This window comes from Tympanuchus pallidicinctus, unplaced genomic scaffold, assembly GCF_026119805.1.
Source record: "Tympanuchus pallidicinctus isolate F22 unplaced genomic scaffold, pur_lepc_1.0 scaffold14, whole genome shotgun sequence".
Lineage (NCBI taxonomy): Eukaryota > Metazoa > Chordata > Aves > Galliformes > Phasianidae > Tympanuchus > Tympanuchus pallidicinctus.
The window spans coordinates 2,471,433-2,494,398 of NW_026294659.1; the positions used below are offsets into that span (position 1 = coordinate 2,471,433).

General features: G+C 41.1%; 1 protein-coding gene across 2 annotated transcripts in view; it reads right to left on the bottom strand.

The window, feature by feature from the left end:
* The window catches only part of RPS6KA3 (ribosomal protein S6 kinase A3), a 70,546-nt gene extending 53,541 nt beyond the window's left edge, over nt 1–17,005 (bottom strand). Inside the window, exons 1-2 of one of the 2 annotated variants that reach the window (XM_052673759.1) lie at nt 16,752–17,005; nt 2,903–2,959 (exon numbers count right to left, since the gene is read on the bottom strand). In XM_052673759.1, coding sequence (XP_052529719.1) covers nt 2,903–2,959; nt 16,752–16,823 — 129 coding nt within the window. In that variant the 5' untranslated portion in view covers nt 16,824–17,005. The remainder of the gene's footprint in view (nt 1–2,902; nt 2,960–16,751) is intronic. The other variant, XM_052673758.1, reaches the window with a different exon arrangement.
* Between the last annotated feature and the right edge of the window lie 5,961 nt (nt 17,006–22,966).

The following is a 22,966-nucleotide window of genomic DNA, read 5'->3' on the forward strand; positions in this document are numbered from 1 at the left end:
TCCTCACACTTTTCTCCTTCTCCACTGTGGTGTCCCTCTCACGAAACACAGCCCTTCACAAACTGCTCCAGGATTGGTCTTTTCACAGGGGGTATGGCATACATATCTGCTCTGGTGCAGGGTCCTCTCCAGGGCCTGCAGAGCACATACTGTGCTCCAACACAAACCTTCCATGGGCTGCAGGGAGACAGCTTGCTAATTTGCTTCATGATGGGCTTCACCATTATTTCCTCCAGGGGTCAAAAGGAATCTCTGCTCTAGAGCACAAAGTACGTCCTCCCCTTACTTCTTTGCCAATCTTTATCTCTGCAAAACATTTCTAGCCATTTGTAAGTACGTCAGCACAAAAGTACCACCTGCATCACTGACAGGCTCGCAATAGCAGCTGTAGGTTTGTTTTGGTGCCAGCTGGAATTAGCTCTGCCTAACATGAGAGCAACACTTATTTTTTCTCACAGAAGCCACCCCCTCCACTACCTAAACCTTATTACATAAGCCCAATATAATATAATTTAGCATACAGATACAAAACAAAAAGTTCCATAGGTAGGTGAAGCTACAAATTCAAAGTAAAATTTTTATCAGGCAGGGGCAACAGTCAGAACATATTAACAAGTATTTCAGTTCATTCATTACTGTTACCAAGATGTGGATGTTGTGGATGCTGTGTTGAGGGACATGGTTTAGTGGGAGCTATTGGTAATAGGTGAACGGTCGGACTGGATGATCTTTTAGGTCTTTTCCAACCTTGGTGATTCTATGATCTCAACCAAAACCAAAGACTTTCCCAGGAAAAGGTGTTCTAGTTCACATAAGAATTAAATAAAGAATTAAAGAAAGCACTACAGTCTGCGCTACGCAGAATATTAAGAACAAATGATCTCCTTCTGGTGTTGCCTACAAATACTGTTCCTTCCTTACTCTGCGTAACATACAGTATCACCTTATGAGCCCTGATATATTGTACCTTCAATCATATTCAGAGTTCCGAAAATTGTGTTGTATTGGTAAGGACCATTTATCAACAAAAATCTAATGGTCAGCCAGCGCTGTCTGATGCAACACTACAGGTAATGTTAGAGTTGCCTTGACAGCTGAGAGCCACAGGCATCACATGAAGAAACCTGTGGTTACTGGTATCTTCACATTATGAAATTTTGTAAAATGAAAGTTTGACTTCTATTGATAGTGGCTGAACCATCCTGCAATCTCCTCTTTAGTGGCCACTCCCATTTTCAAAAAGACTGTGTTAAGAAAAATTAATGTCTCTCCATAACAACAGCAATGGAAACTGTACTTCCACAGTCCTTCCTTACCTTTGTATTTCCCTTGAAAGACTACTGAAACCTGAAAGTAGAGAGGATTATGAGGTCTGGGCTTTTTATAGTATACGGATAACTGAAATAAGTTTATGGGGAAAGAAGAAAAGAGAGATAGGTATCTGCCTGCTGTAGGGGGCCTGCTTTGCAGGGGGTCTCTAAAGATCCCTTCCAGCCCGTACAATTCTGTGATTCTGCATCTTTCGTGTCAATTTGCCATCTCCAACTCAGAGACCACTTTGCTACCACAAGTATTTCAGAACACGTTGGTTCAAAACTAACCACTGTAAACTACTGCCTACTGCTCAGATCTGATTTACAGTGAATGCTTGAGATCTATATTAATAGGTCAGCCTCTGGATATTTCATCACTATGGAAGTTTCCATTAAGTACGTTTCAACATTTAGCATCTCATCCAAGGAAGGGATGGATCCTAAGCCATCAGCAAAACTGATTCTTACAGTTCTCATCTTTGAGTATTTCCTCTTTCGTGGCGCCCATGGCTTTCTTTAATCTGAACCAATAAACCGAAGTTGCCTTCTACTCCAGCTAGCAACAATAGCATCACAAGAGCAGAACTGAAATCCACATTTCAGAGAAAAGACTTAAACCACTGTGCCACAAATGACTAGCTTTACTATTTTTGAATGCACTCCAGTGAGCTCCATCTTGGAAGAGAATCTAAAACTTTGCCCATCTTGAGTTTAGTATTATCCTAATAATCTATGTAGAAACAAAACAGAAACAATCTTCCAGTTTAATGAAGATTTATTATGCAAATATTCTAGTTTCATGTAGATCAAGAAGGACAATGAGAAAAAACTAACATGAGCAATGAAAGAGAATAAACAGGTACTGCCGAGCAATCTTCTGATCATACAGAAAAACTAAAGGTAATAGCTGCTGCTGCACTTTACATACTGAACTAGAAAGGGAAAAGCTATAGTGTATGGCACTCATAGAATCAGATTTCATACAGTAAGCACACACGCACCTGCAATGGAAACTATGTGGAATTTAACCATATCAGAATCATTTGTTGTGACATAACCAGAAATGAAACATTAACTGCTAATAAAGCACACTCTGGAACTCACAGATGTAAAATATTTTTACATGTGCACTGTTCAGACTAACAAGCCAGTGGCATTGCCTTGCTCACTGGTACGAGGAAAAGTGGACAATAAAAAAAGAACAACCAGCTTTAAGATTTGTTGTGATAAGGAAAGAGAAGCTCAACCTCCCCTCCTGTTGAGGAATGATCTAAGCAGCCACATTTTACTATCAAGTTTTTTCACTCTCCGATCCAATTTCTATAATATTAAACTTTGCACTCTCCAACAGCAAAACCTAACTCATATTGATGTTTATACTTTCTACACTATTTTTAATCAGAACAAACAGTAGGATATCAAACCAGACAAGAATAAGTGAGAAAAAAAACTCTGAAAAATATCAGGATTCTATATTACTTGACGTGAGATGCAAACCTGAACAAAAAGGCATCATCGGCAACCTGCAAGTAGATTGTGTGGCATCAGTGCATCACAATATAGTGCTATCTTTGTTACAATCTACTCACATTTTGTGGGTTGATATCATCTTCTCCCATAGGTTCATCCACAATTTGCTGTCCATTCTGTTAAAAAAAGAAAAAAAGACACAGGAAGTTAGTAGAGATGTTGAATTCAACTACAGAAATAAATATATTGCCAATGGTCTTTGACAGCATGCTCCTCTACAGGATCAAGAGTTCTTTTATTTTCTAAAAGAAAAAAAACCAACCAACCTAACAAAAAAAATCATTGGAAGCCGGTATGGAAAGCTGCTGTTTGTGTGAGAGACACGATACCACTCTCACTCTGATCCTCACGTACTACCAAACTGGACAAAAGTCACAATAAGAAAACTGTAAAACAGTTTAAGTCTTAGTACTACAGAGCATTATTTCTCACTACTACAACCTCAGCAGAAAGCTAAATCAGATGAAGAATGTGCAGCAATAAGCCACAACAACAAACGTAAATACTCTTTTTAAAACCAAGTTCTTGTGCAGAAACCGAGACCTTGCTGTCATTGGTACTACAAGAACGTTTATAACTACAGTATATGATTATTAGAAAAACTATGAATGTTTATGGTTGCTGGCTAATTAGATAGTCAACATTGTACTTTTCTGTTTGTTTTTATTTTAACCTTCCTAGGGACCGTCCTGCAAAGCTTTCCACATAAAATTTAGTCACGCGATTAAAAAAAGACTAAATGCCTTCTTGGTTAACAAATGCTTTCTGTTCCCCACCAGTGGTACTATACTTGGTGAATATCTAAGTGGCACTTTTCCCAGGCAGATGCCTTTGCTTACACAACAAACATATACATTAGCAGCTAATAAGGAAAAAGATATGCCTCCCAAGGTAATAGCAAGAAGGATCACCTGTGGCTTTAATTATTCATTTGCTCTAAAAGTTTTACAGACTCTTATTATTCTTTTCAAAATAGATTTTAAAAAATTACCAAAAATGGTTGTGCCCTGTAGTACTAGTGGATTGTTTCCCCAGAGAACGCAAGTCCTAATTAATCTATTTTTGCAGAATTTAATTTACTTAAAATAAAGTCACATGCATATATGGATAGATATTTTCTAGATGTCAGAAAGCTAAGGAAGCTGCTAGGCAGCGTTCAGAAATTTCAGCTTCTCCCTACAAGTTCCCTCCCACCATTCGTTTTTTCAGCAGACTTGTTGGGTAGAACCTTTCTAGCATTCTCTGCAACTGCTAGGTGTAGCCAGCTTAGAGTAGAGACTCTTTCCTATGAAAAGACAGGTTAAGTTCTAACAACTTACAAATTTCAATTTTCAGTTATGTCAAACTGAATGTTTAGTCTCAGATAATTACAAGCTCCCTACCAAGTTTTCCCCCCTTCATTTTTAATGTAAGATACTAATGGATAAGACTAGATTATGAGAACTATCCATCACCCAAATATGACTGTGGCCTGCTCTCCACCCCCTTAAAACACAGGCATAGGGAAGGGCTCAGCTACTGATTCTGTCTGCAGTGCAGAGTTGTGACACAGGATAACATTGACATTTTCTCATGTTAACAGACCTCAGAGAAACACTAGAGACTTCTGGTTAGAAGGCATGTTTCTCTACAGAAGGACTAGTAAGAAACCAGCTAGGCTACAAGAGGTGAATATAATTTTTATAAGCTGTCTCAGTTAAGGGCTGTCAGCATTGCACTTTCTAATTGTACAGCTAAGAGTTATTTGATGATGTTCCAAAAAGCCTCACTTTTCCTCACTGCAGCTTTTACTAAGAGTACAGACGGCAGATATTGTACTGTTCTTCCTTAAAAAAACACAACAATTTTAATTATCACATACAAGACCATAAAAATACCAGCTCAGCTAAGTTAAGAAAGTAGTGTTTTTAATGAAGCTTGCTTACAAAGAAACATAATTGTTTATATTGTTATTCCATATACCATCTCTATCAAGGCTACAAGTCACAATTTCCCTTCTCTCAAATCTATGACATACATTTAATCAAATGACAATTGAACTACACATCTCTGTGCTCTATTCACGCCACAAGATAGCTTCCAAAATATCTCGTCAATAGGAAAAAAATCAGCAGAAAAACATCAGAACAAGAAAGACAATTGACTTCAGCCTGAAAGGAGGAGCCTGAAACGTCCTGACAGCTAATGATGGCTCAACTCTGGGGCCTAAAACAGGGCAATTTATGTATCAAAGCCATGTGCTCTAAACTGACTCCACATGCAGATTTTCAGAAACAGTGATTCCCAGTACAACAGTTATTATGCTGAAGAATAATATTAAAGGCAGATTAAGAAGAATTAACCAAAAAAATAAACCTTGAGACCCCACTTATACTGCTTAAAGACAACTCTAATGCCACTGAAAATGAAACAGCTCCAGAAACCCCTCTTTCAAAAGAATTGAGATCAAATCTTTTTAAGAAGGTCCCAATCTCTAACATCCAGCCTTTAACCTCACTGACTTGAACATTATTCTACAAAAAGAACAACCAAACAAAACACAGCAAATTTCTGCACCACAAATGAGCAGGTTTTTTTTTTTTTTTTTTTTAAACAATCTGGTTTTCCTGTATAATCCTCCATTGCTTTCATTTGAATTCAAGAAACAGATTCCAAGCGCACGTACTGGAATGATGAACAAACTCAAGAAATCAGCATGTATGTCATGCAACTGTATCTGAGCCAGGACACTGGATTAGCAAGATCTTTTTGAACAGGTCTACCCATGCAATGATTACGCTAAAGAAATCACCGCATGGCAGAACCAGTTCTGCTCAGAACAGCGGAAGCCATGTAAGGCAAAGAAGAATATGTATGTATGATTTATGGTTTGTTGGTATGAGATGCCATTAAATGGAAAGCACTCGCGTATCCAGAAAGTCTGCAAAGTGTACCGGATGTCCTATAAGTTTAAGTGTAAAGCCAAAAAGTTCTCTATGGAAATGACAACATTTAAACCACTGTAGAGCAAATAAGGCTGCAGAATGTTTAAGTGCATCTAGCCATTTCGTTAGGCTAGATTTGCTCTAGTATTTACTAGAACCAAGGACATGTCTCAGTGAGGTAACACCCTGTGACCATATATAATTATCTGATAAATATAGACTAAGAGAAGGCTAAACGCATCTTTTAATGTATGGATTGGTCTAATTCAAATGAGAGAGTATAGACCTTGATTACTTTTCAGTTGTACGGCTCCTGTAGGGATGTCAAGCAAGCAGAATGGATCAAAGACGTGGTTAAATCCAGTACTAGAACTGCAATAACAGTGAGCACCAAGCATTTCAGATGACAGCACAAGAAAACTAAAACAAAACAAAACAAAACAATACAAAGAACATCTACAGACAGCTCCTACTTACCTCTCCAAACACACCAGCAATCAAATTACACCAAGAAATGAGGGCACACGTCCCTTATAGAGGTAAAGCCACTCAAAATCCCATTTCCTTCTCCGATTTACAGTGGCAGCCATGTTGTTAGCAATAAACTAAACTCCCAAAAAGCCACTGCCACATTTCACCAAGTTGGTAGAAATGAATGCTTAAAGACAGTTAGGTTTGAGTTATTTTACTAAAGGCATGTGAGAACGAAGACAAAAGGGACCATGCAGGTTCTTTGCTCAAGTTAAAAGCAGACAAATATCAGAGAATCTGCATCAGCCATAAGAGCTCCTAGAACCTGTGACATAACAGTCAATCAATTAAACCCCTTTTGTGAAGCAGAGGATATCCTGCACTCTACACTACAACTATGTATTGATCCATAGTCCTCAAGTTACTTTCTTTTTTCAAATTATGGTTTCAGCATCTGCTGCAACAGATGAAATTCACCTCAGAAGTCTGTCAAAATGGTACTGCCTTCTGCACTCACACAATAAACCCAGCACACTGAACTGACTAGCACTGATCTAGTTGTAATCTCGTATGCAAAATACCCGACACAGCATCTGTAATAGCAACTTGGTGCAGAATATGTTAATAATACCAAGCACTGATCCTTGCCCCTACCCAGTTATTTATACATGTCTAAATCATTAACTGCAATATTAAGTCATACTTGTGTCCTGTAACACTCATTTTTTCTTATTTTTTCCTGTTAGCTTAATCAATATTGAAACAGATAGCATTCACTTGATGTTTTTAGATTTAGTTTAGTATCTGCAGCCTCACATTGCCTTTGCAAAGCAAAGATCAAAGTCCTGCTAATACGGATGTACTCTGTTGAACTGCTGTTCTTTCATGAATTTTTAACACACTTCATTTTTTCTGAAGGATGCAGGTTTGACCATGAAGCTTCCTGAACGCTGCATGCTACCATATGCCTCCTGCCTCCCCTCAAACATCTTTGTTTTGTGTTTAGACTGCTCCTAGATTATTTTTGGATGTTTAAGAAGCCTCACAGCCAAGTATTTAAACTCCTTTCCAAGTATAATTGTCATTTGCTTTAAAAACAAAAGCGATGGCAATTCTAGCTTTTGATACAATTCTTTGATTAATCTTAACGTACCTACTGATATAAACTGGGTTCAAGCATACAAGACAGAAACAAGGTTTCATACTATTAATGGAGTTCAGCATGTTGTACAACTACTGAATTTTCCATGTAACTTGTGCCTTTTAGCAGAGCTACACCCACTAGTTAAGATACAATAAAAAGTGTTGTATTCTTACAGTTTACAAGTGGACAAATCATAAGTTATGAACTGTTTATCAGTGCAGACTGACATTCTGAGTACACAAATAAGCAGATAAAATAAAAGGTCTGAAACACACCATACAAAAATTAGCATTTAGAATTTACAAATGGACAATGACTAACAAAGGTGATGACTTCACTACGCTTTGGAATGATAATTTAAACAAATTATCTGAATGTCTGAAGTTTCTCCAAGGTAATTTCTAGTTTTCTCCTAACAAATTACCCAACAATTTTTCAACAGTTACAGAATTTAATAAAACCCTTTTATTTCCTTTAAACATTTTGAAAATGATGTTTAGACTACAAAAAATAAGGATTTCAAGAAGTACAAGAGCTTTCCTCATTACTTATTATTTAGACAGTAAAAACATTGGCAATATGTAGATCCAAGCTCTTCACTCCAGCGTGTCCCAGGGACTCCAAGGAAGTGATACAGTTAGACAACTCTGCAATCTTTGAATTGAATGAAGCTTTATCCATGCTCCTGGCTTGTTACATAGCAGCACAGAATACAGTATTCCTAGGCAAACATTTCTAACAGATTTGCTGTTAGTAAAAGGTCTGGAACTATATACAGTAAAAGCTTTTGGCCTGCACATGTTTAAATTTGCTATTACAAGCAGTAGTGAGCTATTCTGAGGAAAAAAAAAATATCATATGTCTGCAGAAAAATAGTTGAAAAAAAAGACTAAGGTCCCCTTGAGAGGTCATCCAACCTATTCCAAGGAACGATCAGCTATTCCTACAATGTCACTCCAGACATTTAGCTCCTTCTAAATCTTCAGTAATGGAGTTTTCACAAGCTATTTCAATGCCCAGCTAAAATATAAGGCTTTAATAGGATCTGAATTAATGACTTACACCCTAGCTCCACAGCTATGAAGCCACACATATCCAAAGCACTTACCTAAATCCTAACCTGATTAAGGCTTATCACATACAAGTAGCAGAAGTGGGCTATCATCTTAGAATTTTTTTTAGCTGTTATCTCTTAGAATATATTCAATGTATGTTACGTATAGATAGCAGAAACAAGTATAAGAATCTTTAATTTTCAGGGAAAAAAAAACATAAGACAAAACCTAAAAGGTACATGAATTTATTTCTATAAAACCCCTACTTGAAGTTCAACTAATTTTATTTAGAAACTTCTAAGTCATATGGACCAAGGCGTCAGATTTTAAAAGATGCAGGACATCAAAACTTGCCTTTCTGTAGACAGGCAACCTGAGATACATTCCAGTAACATACAGATTATTATGAACATACAAAGTGAAGCCTCCTCATGCTATGATACCAGGACAACTGCAACTCCAAGACAATCTACTTTCCAGTTCCACCTTCTTCTCATTTAGTATGACACAAGAGTGCAGTTTTATACCACCACAGCCTAATTGCCACAGAAAAGCAGACCTCTTTCCTCCACTGTTACACCATCCTTGGCGCTAGCATTTCGCCAACCTTGTGTCAAGAAAGGTCAGAAAACACCACCACAAAGAAGAGCCTGCAGCTATTTGTGAGTTTAATTTGCTGAATTACCTTGGCTTCAGGCAGTACAAGTGCCATGGCATTGTTTGAAATGTCAAACATATAGCATCATAGAATTTTTGTCCAGGCCAGCTATTTTTCTATAGGTAAAAAAAAAAAAAAAAGCTCAAAATCATGTACATTCAGTTGCTTTGAAGAATTTTATTTAGTTATTTAGTTCCCTACCTACAGGAGTGGCAAAGTGCTGCCATTAACACGAAAGTTCAGTAACCTTAGTAAAACACAACATCTATCTGTTCATTTGCTACAGATAGAAATAAGCACAGAGAAATCACTTCGTTCAGTATATCCAGTCCATTGCCACACGTGGGAAAACAAATTCCTTCTCCACTGCACATGTTCTCCTAACAGTGATCGTAGCACCTGACAGTATCCAAGTCTCCATAGCAAGACTGTACTTACATGAGAAGCTGGGGGTGCTTCACTTCACTGTCTGCTTCAGACCTAAGCCCCCTGAACATCCTGTACCTGTCAGGGCTCTTTCCAAAGGGGGAGCAGCACCAGGTCCTCACTGCATGAGCAACAAGGTTGCCTGCTCTCATTCCTTACAATGCAGACCATACGAGCTGGTCTCTTATAATCTTAGGATAAACAATAGAGGTTGACATTTAATACTGATGTCAACTAAAGCATTACCTATTTTTACTCATTTTGTCATTTAGCCACTCAAACGTTCAATACAATAACTCATTCTGGATGCCATCACCAAGCAATCGGAAGATAAGAAGGTTATCAGGAGTAGTCAGCATGGATTCACCAAGGGGAAATTGTGCTTGACCAACCTGGTAGTCTTCTATGATGTCACTGCTGGCTGAGTAGATGGTGGGAGATTAGTAGATGCTGCATATCTTGATTTCAGCAAGCCATTTGACACTGTCTCCCACAGCATCCTTCTAATGAAGCTTAGAAAGTACAGGACAGATAAATGGACAGTGAAGGGGGTTAAGAACTGGCTGATTGGCAAGCTCAGAATGTTGTGATTGGTGGCACAGAGTCTACTTGGAGGCCCGTAACTAGTTGTGGTCCCTAAAACATGGGATGGAATCCACCCTCAGCAATTTTTCTGATGATATGAAGCTGAGAGGAGTGGCTGACTTAATGGCTGGCTATGCTGTCATTCACCAGGATCCAGACAGACTGGACAGTTAGGCAGAAAGAAACCTGATGAGGTTCAACAAGGGCAAGGTGTAGAGTTCCTCTGCAAGTGTAGAACTCTGCAGAGAAGTACTTAGGTATTCTGGTGGACAACAGGTTGGCCATGAACCAGCAGTGCGCCCTTATGGCCAAGAAGGCTATCAGTATGCTGGGCTAAATTAAAATGAGAGTGGGTAGCAGTTTGAGGGATGTGATCCTTCCCCTGCCCTGACGAGGCCATATCTGGAGTGCTGTATCCAGTTCTGCACTCCCCTTTTCAAAAAATGTCTATAAATATCTAAGGTGCAGGAGGCAAAGGGAAAAGGCCGAATTCTTCAGCAGTGGGTGGCAATAGGACAAGGGAAAACAGCCACAAACTGCAGCATAGGAAGCTCCCCACAGATGTGCATAAGAACTTCTTCACAGTAAGGGTGACAGAGCACCGGAACAGGCTGCCCAGGGAGGCTGTGGAGTCTCCTTCTTTGGAGATATTCAAGACCTGCCTGTTCGCATACATGTATACCCCAGCCTAGGGAGCCTGCTTTGCAGGGGGGTTGGACTCGATCTCTAGAGGTGCCTTTCAGCCCCTACAGTTCTGTGACACTGTAAAGACAAGGATCTCCCAGAAAGAGTCCAGTGGAAAGCAACAAAGATGATAAAGGGCCTGGAGCAAGTACAAGGAAAGTCTGAAAAACCTGCGTCTGTTCAGTCTATGGAAGAGAAGACAGAGAGCGGATCTACTCAATGTTTATAAATACCTAAACTATGGGAGGCAACTGGAGGAGGCCAGACTCTGCAGTGGTGTGTAGGACAGGGAGTAACAGCCAAAAACTGGAACATAGTAAGTTTCACACAAATATGCAGAACAACTTTCTTACTGTGAGGCTGACAAAGCCCTGAACAAGCTGCCTAGAGAGGTTGTAAAGGCTCCTTCTTTGGAGATATTCAAGACTTATCCAGACGCCTTCCTGTGTGACCCACTTTAGTAGTTGCAGGAAATAGTAAAGTTGTTCCATATCTCAGTTTATCTTTTTAGTAGATCTATTCAAACAATTGTAGAATAGCGGGGGTTGGAAGGGACCTCTAGAGATCAACTTTTCTATCTCCTGAAACATAGGATTTCCAAAATGACCGTGGGATACATGTTGATCGATGTGAAAGATTCCTCATTAAGTAAAAAAATATATATATTGACATGCAGGTTTAAGTTCTAACAGTAATTAATTTTGGCAATCTTGTTATGTAAGAAATAATACATCTAATTATATCAAGAAACCAACTTTTGAGCCTTCAGAACAAAGTAGTTTGGCTTTAAGAAGTAAAAAGAAAAACATTTTTCAAAACTACAATTAGCTAGACATTTAAATTGCAACGAAATACCATCTCTTCACATCTTCTGTGTACAGTAAACAAACTGTTCCAACAAATTAATGGCTGAAATGAAAGGTTAATAATAGACCTGGAACCTTCACACTTTTGTGAGAAAAGGTAACGTCTTTAAGGAGACACATTCTAATTTTCACACAATCCATTCGTTTCACTCAAAGGATTTTTAAAAAAAAAAAAAAAAAAAAAGAACATTTCCTCCAAAAACAGTTCAGTGGAGCTTAAGAATACCACAGGGGGTTCCTTGCATCAAAGCAAGCATATGGTAACTGTTACTGATAAGAATGAAGGAGCAGTAACTTTGTGGTTAAGCCACTGGAGTAAAACCCTGGAAATCACCGTTCATCTCCCAGACCCAGAACAGATCCCATGCATTATGCTAGATGGAGCCACTAAGATGCTGAGCGTTAATTGCCCATCTGTTGAACAGAACTGTTTTCCCCTTCTGTTTCCAATGGGTGAGGCATTTTATTTTATTCCACAGAACAAGGAGAGAGTAAGTACCATGATATCATGCATGCAAGTAGATAGCACAGTGCTTGTAATAATTAATGACTTTAGCGTGCATGAACTAAAAAATTCCCTGAAGAGATTCTAATTTCTTCAGTTTTACTGATAAAGTTATTCCCCCTCTGATGTCACTAGGACTGAAACAAACAGCTACAAGGCTTTCCTGTTGCCTGAAGCATAAAGGTTTTACTATTGGAACACTACTATGAATTACAGCAGAAAAACAAAATCAGTCTATATCAGAGCTCCTGTTTTTGATATACAGAAATAACCAAACACCCACCTTAGTCTGTGTCTCACTGTGAATCTAAGTCAAGCACTTCGAATGGAAAACAACTACAATTAGCATGCAGCAGATCACAATCAACTCAAAGAGAGCAGACATTCCTTGAAATGCGTCTGTCAACTTACATCTACAGCGTGCTAGAGACTAGCTGTGGCAAGAAATACTACAGACACTGTAATGAACAAAACAACTTGAAGAAAAGAACAGCCAATATCATCAGGAAACTGATGGAACAGCTCAAGAAGTCAAACTCAGATCTTGCATGAGGGAACAACAACTGAAGAGCTCACACACTGCTGCGTGAAGGTGCTGAGGCAAGCCGAGCAAAGCACCTGCCTCCATCTAGCCACCAACAGCAAGGAATCAGCAGCATGTCACTCTCAGTAAGAAGTTGTGAAACTGAAAAATACTCTGCAGGTAAAACCATACCACTGAGAATCTGAAAGGTTAAAAACAAACAAACAAAGAAAAAACCCAACATAACAACAACACTTAAAACATTCTCCATGCAGAGGGTATGCTTTCAAAGTCAATATTTACATATATACGCATACATATTCCTGTTTTTTAACCTTCAGCCTATACATATATATACAAACACCTGCTGTCTCTCTATCACAGAAGTTTGCTGAATACAGGGCATACTACTTCTTCAGGTGAGAATTACAATGCCCATAGCCACTTATAATTATGTTTCCATTGGACAAAACTGAATAAAACCCACCTAAACTTCAGAATGCACTGTACTGATTACAGATATTCATCCAAATGATAGCTGAGTGCCGTAGAGGCACTGCTGAGAATTCTAGCTATAATGGAGAGGTGATGAATAGCCTTTGAAATCTGTATAAAACATTTAGATGATTCTCCTTCAGCATTCCAGCTAAGTTACTATAAATCCAGCTTTGTTATTGCGGAACACAGGTCTAACACTGATTACACCAATCACTAGAGTGTACAGAGGTGATGGCAACCAGCACCTCGTGGCTTCAGGTGGCAAGAAACCTTATGACTTCAGATTTCGTGTCAGAAATATACAATGACTAAAGAATGTCACAGTGACATAAGAATTGAATTACAAACCCCCAAATTACATTGTGCAGGGTTCTTTTGAGAATCCACATAACTGTCAAATGCTAGCACTCGTTGTTTTATGTGAGGTTCGTATAATTCTAGGTAGAGAAGACAGAACAAGGAATTCAAGAGAGGGAATTCACACTATCTATTTAGTTACCTAAATAGGTGGTGATAAATCCCCTATCAAGGGCAGCGGAAAAACCTGAACTTTCTCCACAGCCAATTTAGAGCACCTAAATTAAAACATCTAAAGATAGATGGCACGAATGCTTTCCTGGATGCCTAACAAACAATCTCTCCTTGTAGCCAGCTCTTTTGACATACTAGTGTCCAAAACTTGGCTGCCGTAATTGTATGCATTCTGCTCCATTCAACATTAATATGCATAGCTGGGAGTTCAGATCAGAGGATCAAGGTAGTTATTCAGGCATCTGGATACAAATTCAAATCAATACTTAATTTGCTTGAAAGCAAATGGCTTAAAATAATAGGCACACTTTCACTATGAAAAACAAACCTATATTTGTTATAGATCTTGAGTCAAACCATGCATCAAATAAAAGACAGTGTAATTCCACAAGCTTTCAAGTTGTTCTAATTTAAAACAAAGCATTTAGAAATAACAACAAAAGATGCACCAATAAATGTATTATCTTTTAAGTACTTCGTCCAACCAATTTACACATTGAAAATGCTGCAATGTAGATAACTGAACTAGTTGTAATCGTAGGAACAGAAATTCTGCAACAACTGCTCTCTCAAAACTACAAGTATGTATCCTCTCTAAAAACACAGAACAAAACAAAAAACCATTTGCTTTATTTCTTAAAATGTTGTACAGATTTGCTGTTCTGTACACATAAATTACAGCAGCTGTTGATGGTTAACTATGCTACGTTTCAAATTAGTACTAAAGGTATTGCACTCCTCCTACTGAATTTGCTCACCTACCACAGCAAATCAAGCTCTCATTGGCAGAAATGTAAAGCTGAATATGGGACTCTACCAGAAACAAATAAAAAATAATCCAATATTAAACCTAGAGAGATAAGAGTGCATTTAAAGCTCAATAATTCTTAGCTCTGAGTAGATAACAGTGTTACAAGGACTGCACGGGCAAATCTGAGAGGTTAGCAGAAACTCTCTACCTCACTATTACAGCTAAAGACACTTGCTGCCATCAAACTATGACCAAAATCACAGTGAGGTTTTTCAGGAGGATGTAAAAAACGTTTATGCCCAAGGATACTCTTGCAGGATAGGGTCTGTAATTAGGAGACTGCTATGTTATGGATAAACACAACTCATGCAAATTGAAAACTTAAGTTATGCATTTAGGTCATTTGTTTATGTATTTGACAAACATCCATTTTCACTGAAATATCTCCTCTTAAAAAACTCATTTCAAGTAAGTGATCTTTCTAAGCCTGTTCATCTGAACGTTTTACAGGAGCAGTCTGGTCATTTTCTAAAACAGAGTGTTTCTTCTCAAGTAGGGCCTTAAGGTGCACATCTGACCAGTTGTTGCTCCATGCTTTGTTAGTAGTCCCAGGGAATTTCAAGGTGTCCTACGAAATACTGACGTGGGTTTACAGTAGTTAAAGTACTTTTTGGTTTTTTTTAGAGGTAAAATACTTTTTTCAAGAAGTTTACGACAGCAGTTTAAAAACAACTCCTATCCGAAGTACACTAACATAAGCAAGTAGCAAAGTATAATCAATCATGCACTTACACACGTTCCAAATAAAGCAATCCATTTTGCTATCTTTCTAGCATGTATACCCTACTACTATTCAAACTGCATTGAGGACATATCATGAGCATGGAAGTCTAAAGTAACAGTTAGGACCTTTTCTCTAAATCATAAGTCTAAGCACCAAGCTGTCCTTCACAAAAATCTCTCCAATATCTTCCCTTCAAACATCACACCGCTATTGCAGGTACTCTAAATTTTAAAAAATAAAAATAAAATCATGTAAGATCACCACTTCAGAACTCAGTGATGGATTTGACAGCAACCAGCAAGAACTTAGAAGATTGCTCTGTCACGTGAGACTTGCAGGTTCTTCTGACCCTCAGAGATGCAGTCACTTTAAGCAGTAGGAATATATGCATCAAAACAACAAATGCTTCTGATGTTGCAGGAACTTTACAGTGGTGTCTCTCTCTGCTCTGCTCACCTACAGAATATATCCTAACCTTGCGTGTAACAGCTCTGGGCTGGCCAGAGTCCATACCGTTCAAGATCACCACTGTCTGAAGTAGACTGGCTGCATATCAGCTGGAGCAGATTCAAGCAGAAGCTGCTCTGTCAGAAGAAGCCACTTCTTTTCAGATGGAATCAGGGTGCACTGCGAACTACTAGAGAAGCACTGACTGGGTAGGTGTACTGTTTACAGAGATCCAAACCCGAAGTTCTTCCAAAACGTGCAGAAAAAAAGAAAATAACCGAAGGTATCCGTGCCTTTAGATGTGAGTGAATTTAAGGCATCAGTACGGCTGAGGAGAGTAACCTCGCGTATCCTGCCTGGCAAGAGCAGGACACCTCACCGCTACCAGTGGCAGGAAGCCGCACGGCGCTGCGGCTCAGGGACGTTCCCCACCAACGCCGCCTCATGACGGCCGCGAGGTTTCCCAAACGCTTGCGAAACTGCGGACGCGACCGCGTCCCGTCCGGACGGGGGGCAGCGGCAGCCGGCGGGACTGTCCTTAGTCTCGAGGGCACGGGGCGAGGTGAGCGAGGGCAGGCCGCGCGGAGACGGCGGGGCCGCCCCGGGAAGGGAAACTCTCCGTGACAGTAACCAGACACCGCTCCGGAACAAAGCGCCCGGCTCGGCCGCAGGTTACTCCCTCCCGGGGAAGGCAGGGGGCGGAAGGGGAGGCGCGGGCCGGTTCCGTGCTACGCGCCCCGAGCCCCGGCGCGGGGAAGCCCGGCCGGCCGCGGCCGTGAGTCAGTGCCCCGGCAGGAAGCGGCGCGCAGGGGCCGCCCCAGAGGGAGAGAGGGAGCGAGGGAGGGCCCCGCGGGGAAACGCTGCCGCCGCAGGCTCCACTGCCCGCCCCGAGCGCCCTCGGGGAGAAAACTGAGAGCGACGGCGGTGGCGGTGGGGTCCCGTCCGCCTTCGCCTCACACAACTCTCCTCCGACACCCCTTGCCCCGACCGCCCTTAACTCACCCCGCCCCACGGGGAGCCGCGGGCTCGGAGCTCGACCTCCCCCCCGGCCCGTACCTCCGTGCTGCTCTCGGCCGCGCTCTCCACAGCCATCTTCTGCCAAGGGTCCGCCAGCTGCGCCAGGGGCATCTTCCCCGCCCGGCTCCCGCAACTCCGCGCTCCGCTTTCTCGCTCCCCCGGCGGCGGGGCGGGAGCGGCGAGGCAGACGACGAGCCCTCGGGGGAATGGCGGGACAGCCCGACCGGCTAAGAACGACAGCGGCCGCTCCGGCGGCGACTGCTGCCCGCTGCCGCCGTCCCTCCTCCCGCCCCCTTCCCGCTGCCAGGCGGGGCCGCGCTTCCGCCCTCCCACCGGCCCGCCGTTCCGACACAGCTTCCGCTCACAACATGGCGCCGGCACTTACCTGTCCGCTCAACGGCGCCTGCGCGCGGCTGCGGGGTGGGAGCGTCGGTGCTCCCCTGTCGCCGGGCTGCGAGGGGAGTGGGAGGTCTCGGGAGTGCCGTCGGGCAGCTGAGGGAGCGGGAGGACCGTCTGCACCTCAGTGCTCGGCTTTAATCAGCGCCGTGCAGCCGTCTTTGTAGCAGCACCTAAGCGGGTTTTGCCTTCTCTGGTACCGTTGCTTGGTGCGGTTAAACCAAGCCGTGAGTTACGGGGCTGTTGGAAAGCCCAGCCGAGGGCTGGCACTGCTCAGGAAAATGAATTGGCAGCAGGGGGGAGACTGAAAGTTTGTTTGTGTAAGCGGAGGAGTAGCTGGAGGCGAGGGAGGAAAGGGAGAGAGACGCGGTTCTGTGTAGTGTCATTAGGCGAAGAGGGAAAAGCTACTTTAAGATGCAGGAATTTGTTTTTAAAGCAGTGCCTCTTAAGTGGTGGTTGGGCTGCGTGAGTAAGAGCTGCCCCGAGCGGGAAAGTCATACCTATGCAGGCTGAGGGGCAGGAGATGGAGCTGTCAAACGCCCCACAGGTTCTGAGAGGAGCACTGATTTCACTCTTTAAGCTCAGCTGTTGGCTACTGCACAAACTGCTGACTTCAACGTATCACAGAATCACTAAGGTTCTGTCATTATGGTAGAATCACAGAATGGCTTAGGTTGGAGGAGATCTCAAAGCCCACCCAAGCTCTGCCATTGGCAGGGCTGCCCCCCACCAGCTCAGCTGCCAAGGGCCCCATCCAACCTGGCCTTGAGCTCCTTCAGGAATGGGGCACCACAGCTTCTCTGGGCAGCTGAGCCAGCGCCTCACTGCCCTCTGGGTAAAGAAATCCTCCTAACATCTAACCTAAATCTCCTCTCGGTTTAAAGCTATTCCCTCTTGTCCTATCTTTATCAGACTGTATAAAAAGTCAGTCACTCTCTTGCTCATAAGCTCCCTTCTAGTACTGGAAAGCCTCGGTGAGGTCTCCTTGGAGCCTTCTCTTCTCTGAAGCTGAACAAGCTCGTCTCCCTCTGCCTGTCTTCACAGAAGCAATACGCCAGCCCTCTGATCATCTTCATGTTCCCCCTCTGGATCCACACCAAAAGCTTGACATTCTTCTTGTATTGGGGGCCTCAGACCTGGATGCAGTACTCTAAGTGGAACATGATGAGAACAGACTAGAGGGAAACTCATGTACATCAGGACCCACAAGACTTTCTCTGCAGAGCTACTCTTGATGAGTGAATGTCCCAGTCTGTACTCTTATCTGGGCTTCCTTCAGCCCCAATGCAGCATCTTGCAGGTGGCTTTGTTAAACCTCATTAGGTACTCATGTGGCCTCTAGGATCAAGCCTATAGGATCATCTAGTTCAACTACTAAGCTGTCACCACTATGCTCACTAACCTACGTTTCTCAGTGCCACATCTCCACGTTTCTTCAGTGCCTCTAGGAATGGTGACTTCACTCCCTCCCTGGACAGTCTGTTCCAATAATAAACTGAAGTCCAGAAATGTATGCTCTCTTACACACTTCTCTTAAAATGTTAAGCACTGTAATAAACACCCATCCTTCCGCAACATCAGATGCTTTGGCTGACATGGTAGAATCCCTGAAACATGAGACAAGCAGCCAAAGATGGGTATGGTGTCACACCTCTAATTCCGGAAGGCATGTTTTTCAGAGCAGTGCCTGAGACTTCATTCTCTACAGTCCCCGCTGTCCCAAAGCACGTATAGATTTTTACAATCGGGCTTTCTTCCATCTTTGGTAACTGTTAGCATTCTTTCAATGTTAACTGCTTTTTAAAAATATTAATTTATTCATTATGGGAGGGGGAATGGCAAGAGTGCTGGTAATTAAAAGTGTATGTGTTTGTGTATACACAAATGCATGCACATGCATACGTCACTGTGGTGAATATAGGCTGCTTACGTTTCTGCCCAGTGGCATTTTTTTAATCCCATTTTACATTCATGTAAGCATTAATATCAATCTACAAAGAGGTACAAAGTCACAGGCAGGCTCTTGCTCATGATGAATCAGACTTTAACTGGGAGACTTCCATGTCTGAAATAAAAGGTCATAGTTGAACGATCCCTTTAAGCCATCGCTTCTGCCAGGAGGAGCAGCCGAGCTCTCCCTCCCCTTGCTGCCTGCTTGCTTGCATCACCCTGTCTTTTGAAGTGGTGCAATTGCTTGTGCTGCCACGTGGTGAGTTGGACCGAGAAGCTGAGCTTGGTAAAAACTACCTGGGATCCTTTTTGCTCTCTCTGCCGTCCTCAACAAACAAAACCCCCCGAACAACTACAAAAACGGAAAGAAAAAAAAAAAAAAAAAAAAAAAGCCACCAAAAAATAAGTAACCCAACACAACTTTATCAAAGTTTGAGTTAAAAGTCAGGGAGAATTCAGGTCTGCTTCTTCCAAAAACACAGGGCATTTTTAGAACTCTGACCTAATTATTTGTATGAAATGTAGAGCAAGATAACAGAAAACAGATAATGCAGTAGTTCTTGGCAGCCTTTGTGCTTAGCTCAATAGTAAAGAATGATAGTTTCACTAGCATCAAGTCACTTCAGTCTCATACTGGTGGCTGTAACATTAATAGGAAGCTAATGTTCACAGCAGTCTAATGTTACTTCTGACTTCCATATCTGAGTTCATGTACAAGTCTGTGAAGAATAAAAGTTTCCTTGCATCCTTCTGGAGATATCATTTTCTATTCTTTCATAGGCATAAGTCGCATTATATCATCAAAACTCATTAATTTGTGTCGACTATACAGTCAGTGTGTACACCTGAGACTTGCCACTGGGGAACAGAGACCAATCAGCTGAAAGGTGGCAACCACAGTAGTAAAATATATTACCAAAGCTTTCATCTCAACGCAGTTCAATTAGTCCTTCTTTAGATGATAAGACTTTCTTCCTCTAAATAAAAATTCCCACAATCTCTTCCTTTCAAATTAACTCTAGTTCTTTCCTTTCATAGGTAGGTACCTATTCTGAATTACTTGTTTAAATTTGAAACCCTTTTTTTTTTTGAGTAGGATCAGTGTCACATTTCTGCTAATGCCTCTAAATTTCATATGCTGCGTGTCTTTTATCTTTCCTTTTATGCAGTCTGTGAATCGAGAAAAAGAAGGACAGAGATCTTACGCATTAGCATATAAGAGGGCTGCAAACAGTAGAAATCTGACCTTTTCTCAGACACGGGAGTGCATCTGCAGGGTAGGCAGATGTATACTCTTTCATTGTTCTGGAGGTTGAGTATTTTGACATCACATTTTTAAATTTTATAAGGCAAAAAGCTGCATTAGGATTTTAATAGGAGCTACCTTGAAAGAACAAACTTCAGGGCAAGAAAATCATCTGGAAACTTACTTGAGGAAGACAAACACACTGGTTAATCTCTGAGAGCTGTGGGGCATTCCGACCTTCAGATCCTGCTAAGATCGAGAGTTGGATTGTCCTCAGAGTGAGAGACGTGATGCTGAAGCTGTTCTGCCTCAAGACAGCAGCTCCTGTTTCCCACTCCTTTTGTCTCAGACCAAAGCAAAATCATTGTTTCACCCAGAGCAGCAGATCTTTTCTTCTACAGCCATCACTACTTGTATCCAGTCATTGCAAATAACCCTGTCACCAGTCTAAAGGGAACTGATTTCACCTTTGTATAAGTGGTTGCAATAATTTTACATCCAGACAGATGTTGCACATACACTGCATCAGAAAAAGTGATCAGATTCATTAGGAAAAAGGTAGCATATGGAAAGAAACTAGAGTGTTATATAAAATCTTGTTAACCTGTCATTGTATGAATTAGGTGAGCTTCCCAACGTGCAGCTTTTTTTTATTATTATTATTATCACTTCTAACTAATCTAACTAAAATGTCACCATATTGAAAGGGGAGATGTTAGTTTAATTGGGCTTGGCAACCTTTCCCCCATGGAAGTCACTTTGATATGTGAGCAGTAGAAATTGGGGAAGCTTCCTAATGGCTGGTGGTATCTAATGCTTTGCCTAGCTTTCAAGTAGCATTTAAGGCAAAATTCATGCTGAAGACAGTTAATCACTATAGAATGCTCCCAAAAACAAATTAATATGTATAAAACAGGATTTAGCATTACGGTTCAGTACGGTATTATTTACTAGAAGAATAATACTTGGGATCTAGACCTCACATTTTTGAAATATAAATGAAAGGGGGGAAACAAAAGCAAGCTATTTATGGTATTAAAAAATAAAAAATTCTACACTCATATAGGAGGTGCAGTCGTGTATTAGGTATGAACTGTAGTGTGGTATCTTCTGATTACAATGAACTGAAATTTGTTTTCAAGGATTATGACCATAGTACTGAGATATATAATTTGCATTTGATGAACAAGAAAATACATGGATGTTACTGTTTGAATTTACACAGAAAAAACCTCCAAGGAGTTAATAATAATAATAAAATAGAATTGTTTGTTTAGCTACCAGATGAAAAGCCTCATTCTCTTGGGACACCTGAATTCAGTTTCTAGCACATCACAGAGGAAGACTGTGTAATTTGGTAAGTCACTTAATATAGATGAGATTCAACTAAGCACTCTTAGTCTTCCTTAATGATGTTTTCAAAAGCATGAAGAGGCCTTGATTGGGGAAGTGTAAATACATCCTGCCAGAATAGAATAAGGAAGCTTTAGTGGTAATTAGAACTGGTTGCTCTGTGCTTTGGGTACAAATATAAAGAAAGTCTCCTTAGCCTCACTGGGACATTGAAAGCACAATTTCATTGATGTTTGGAAAGCTGATGAACACCAGAGAGAGAGACAAAGTGCTGAAAGAAGTTCCCAGCTGGTGCGAGTTGTTGAAGCAGAGGCACCACAAGTTGTGCCGTCTGCCCCAGATGTATAGAACTTGCTGTGTGAACCAGGGTTACCGAGCTGTAACCAATAATTAAAAAGGGAAAAACTGAAGTGAAGGGCTGTTGTAGATAAAGACTCAACCTGGCCTTGCAAACAACATCCGCTGAAGGGTGCTTTCACCGTTACAGGCCCCTGGATGATGGAATTGTACTGGAATGCAAACATTTCCTACAGTTTCCTCTGGCAGGCTCTTCTTTGAAGTTCCGATCCTGCAAACGTAGTAGAAGATGCAATGACCGTAAGAATAATTTAAAATCCAATGTATATGAAATACAGTGTCTGACTCACCACTTACGACTCTGACTTTTTTTGTACATTTATGTATATATGCATGTTTATATAAAATTGCTCTGGTATTGCAAGAGTGGATCATAATGGATAAGACTCTGTGGCATTACTGATCTGCGTCTTATCTGTGGTTACAATACTAGCAGGAAATATTGTGCCTGTGGTTTCCACATCCTGAGTGGAAATGTGGAATTCAATAAAATACTGTCTCATTACCTGTCTCCAACATATGTTCTCATTTTAGTGCTTCTCTACATATGGATAGCTCAGATTTATCTTCTGAGTGACAACACGTACGCTGCTCGCTGCAGTTTGAGAAACCTTTTGCTGAGCTTTGATATCTTAATGGAAACCTACTATCCAATGCTGGATACAAGTTATCACCCTGTTATGGTGGATCATTGAAAATCATACCTTAATTTTGGATTGTAGCATTCTGAGACAAAGAGGAAACAAAACAGTATAAACAAGGATCAGTCTCTGAGTGTCAGCATTCTGTTGGGTTACATATTACACAAGCTGGCTAGATACAAAGTTGATGGAAGGAGAATGTGTGACTGTGTTCTATTTATATAAGAGTATAGCAATAACAAACTTGTCACCTCCACAAGTCACTGTTGTAAAACACACCAGGTCCAGAGGAGGCCGCAGCTTTGTGCATA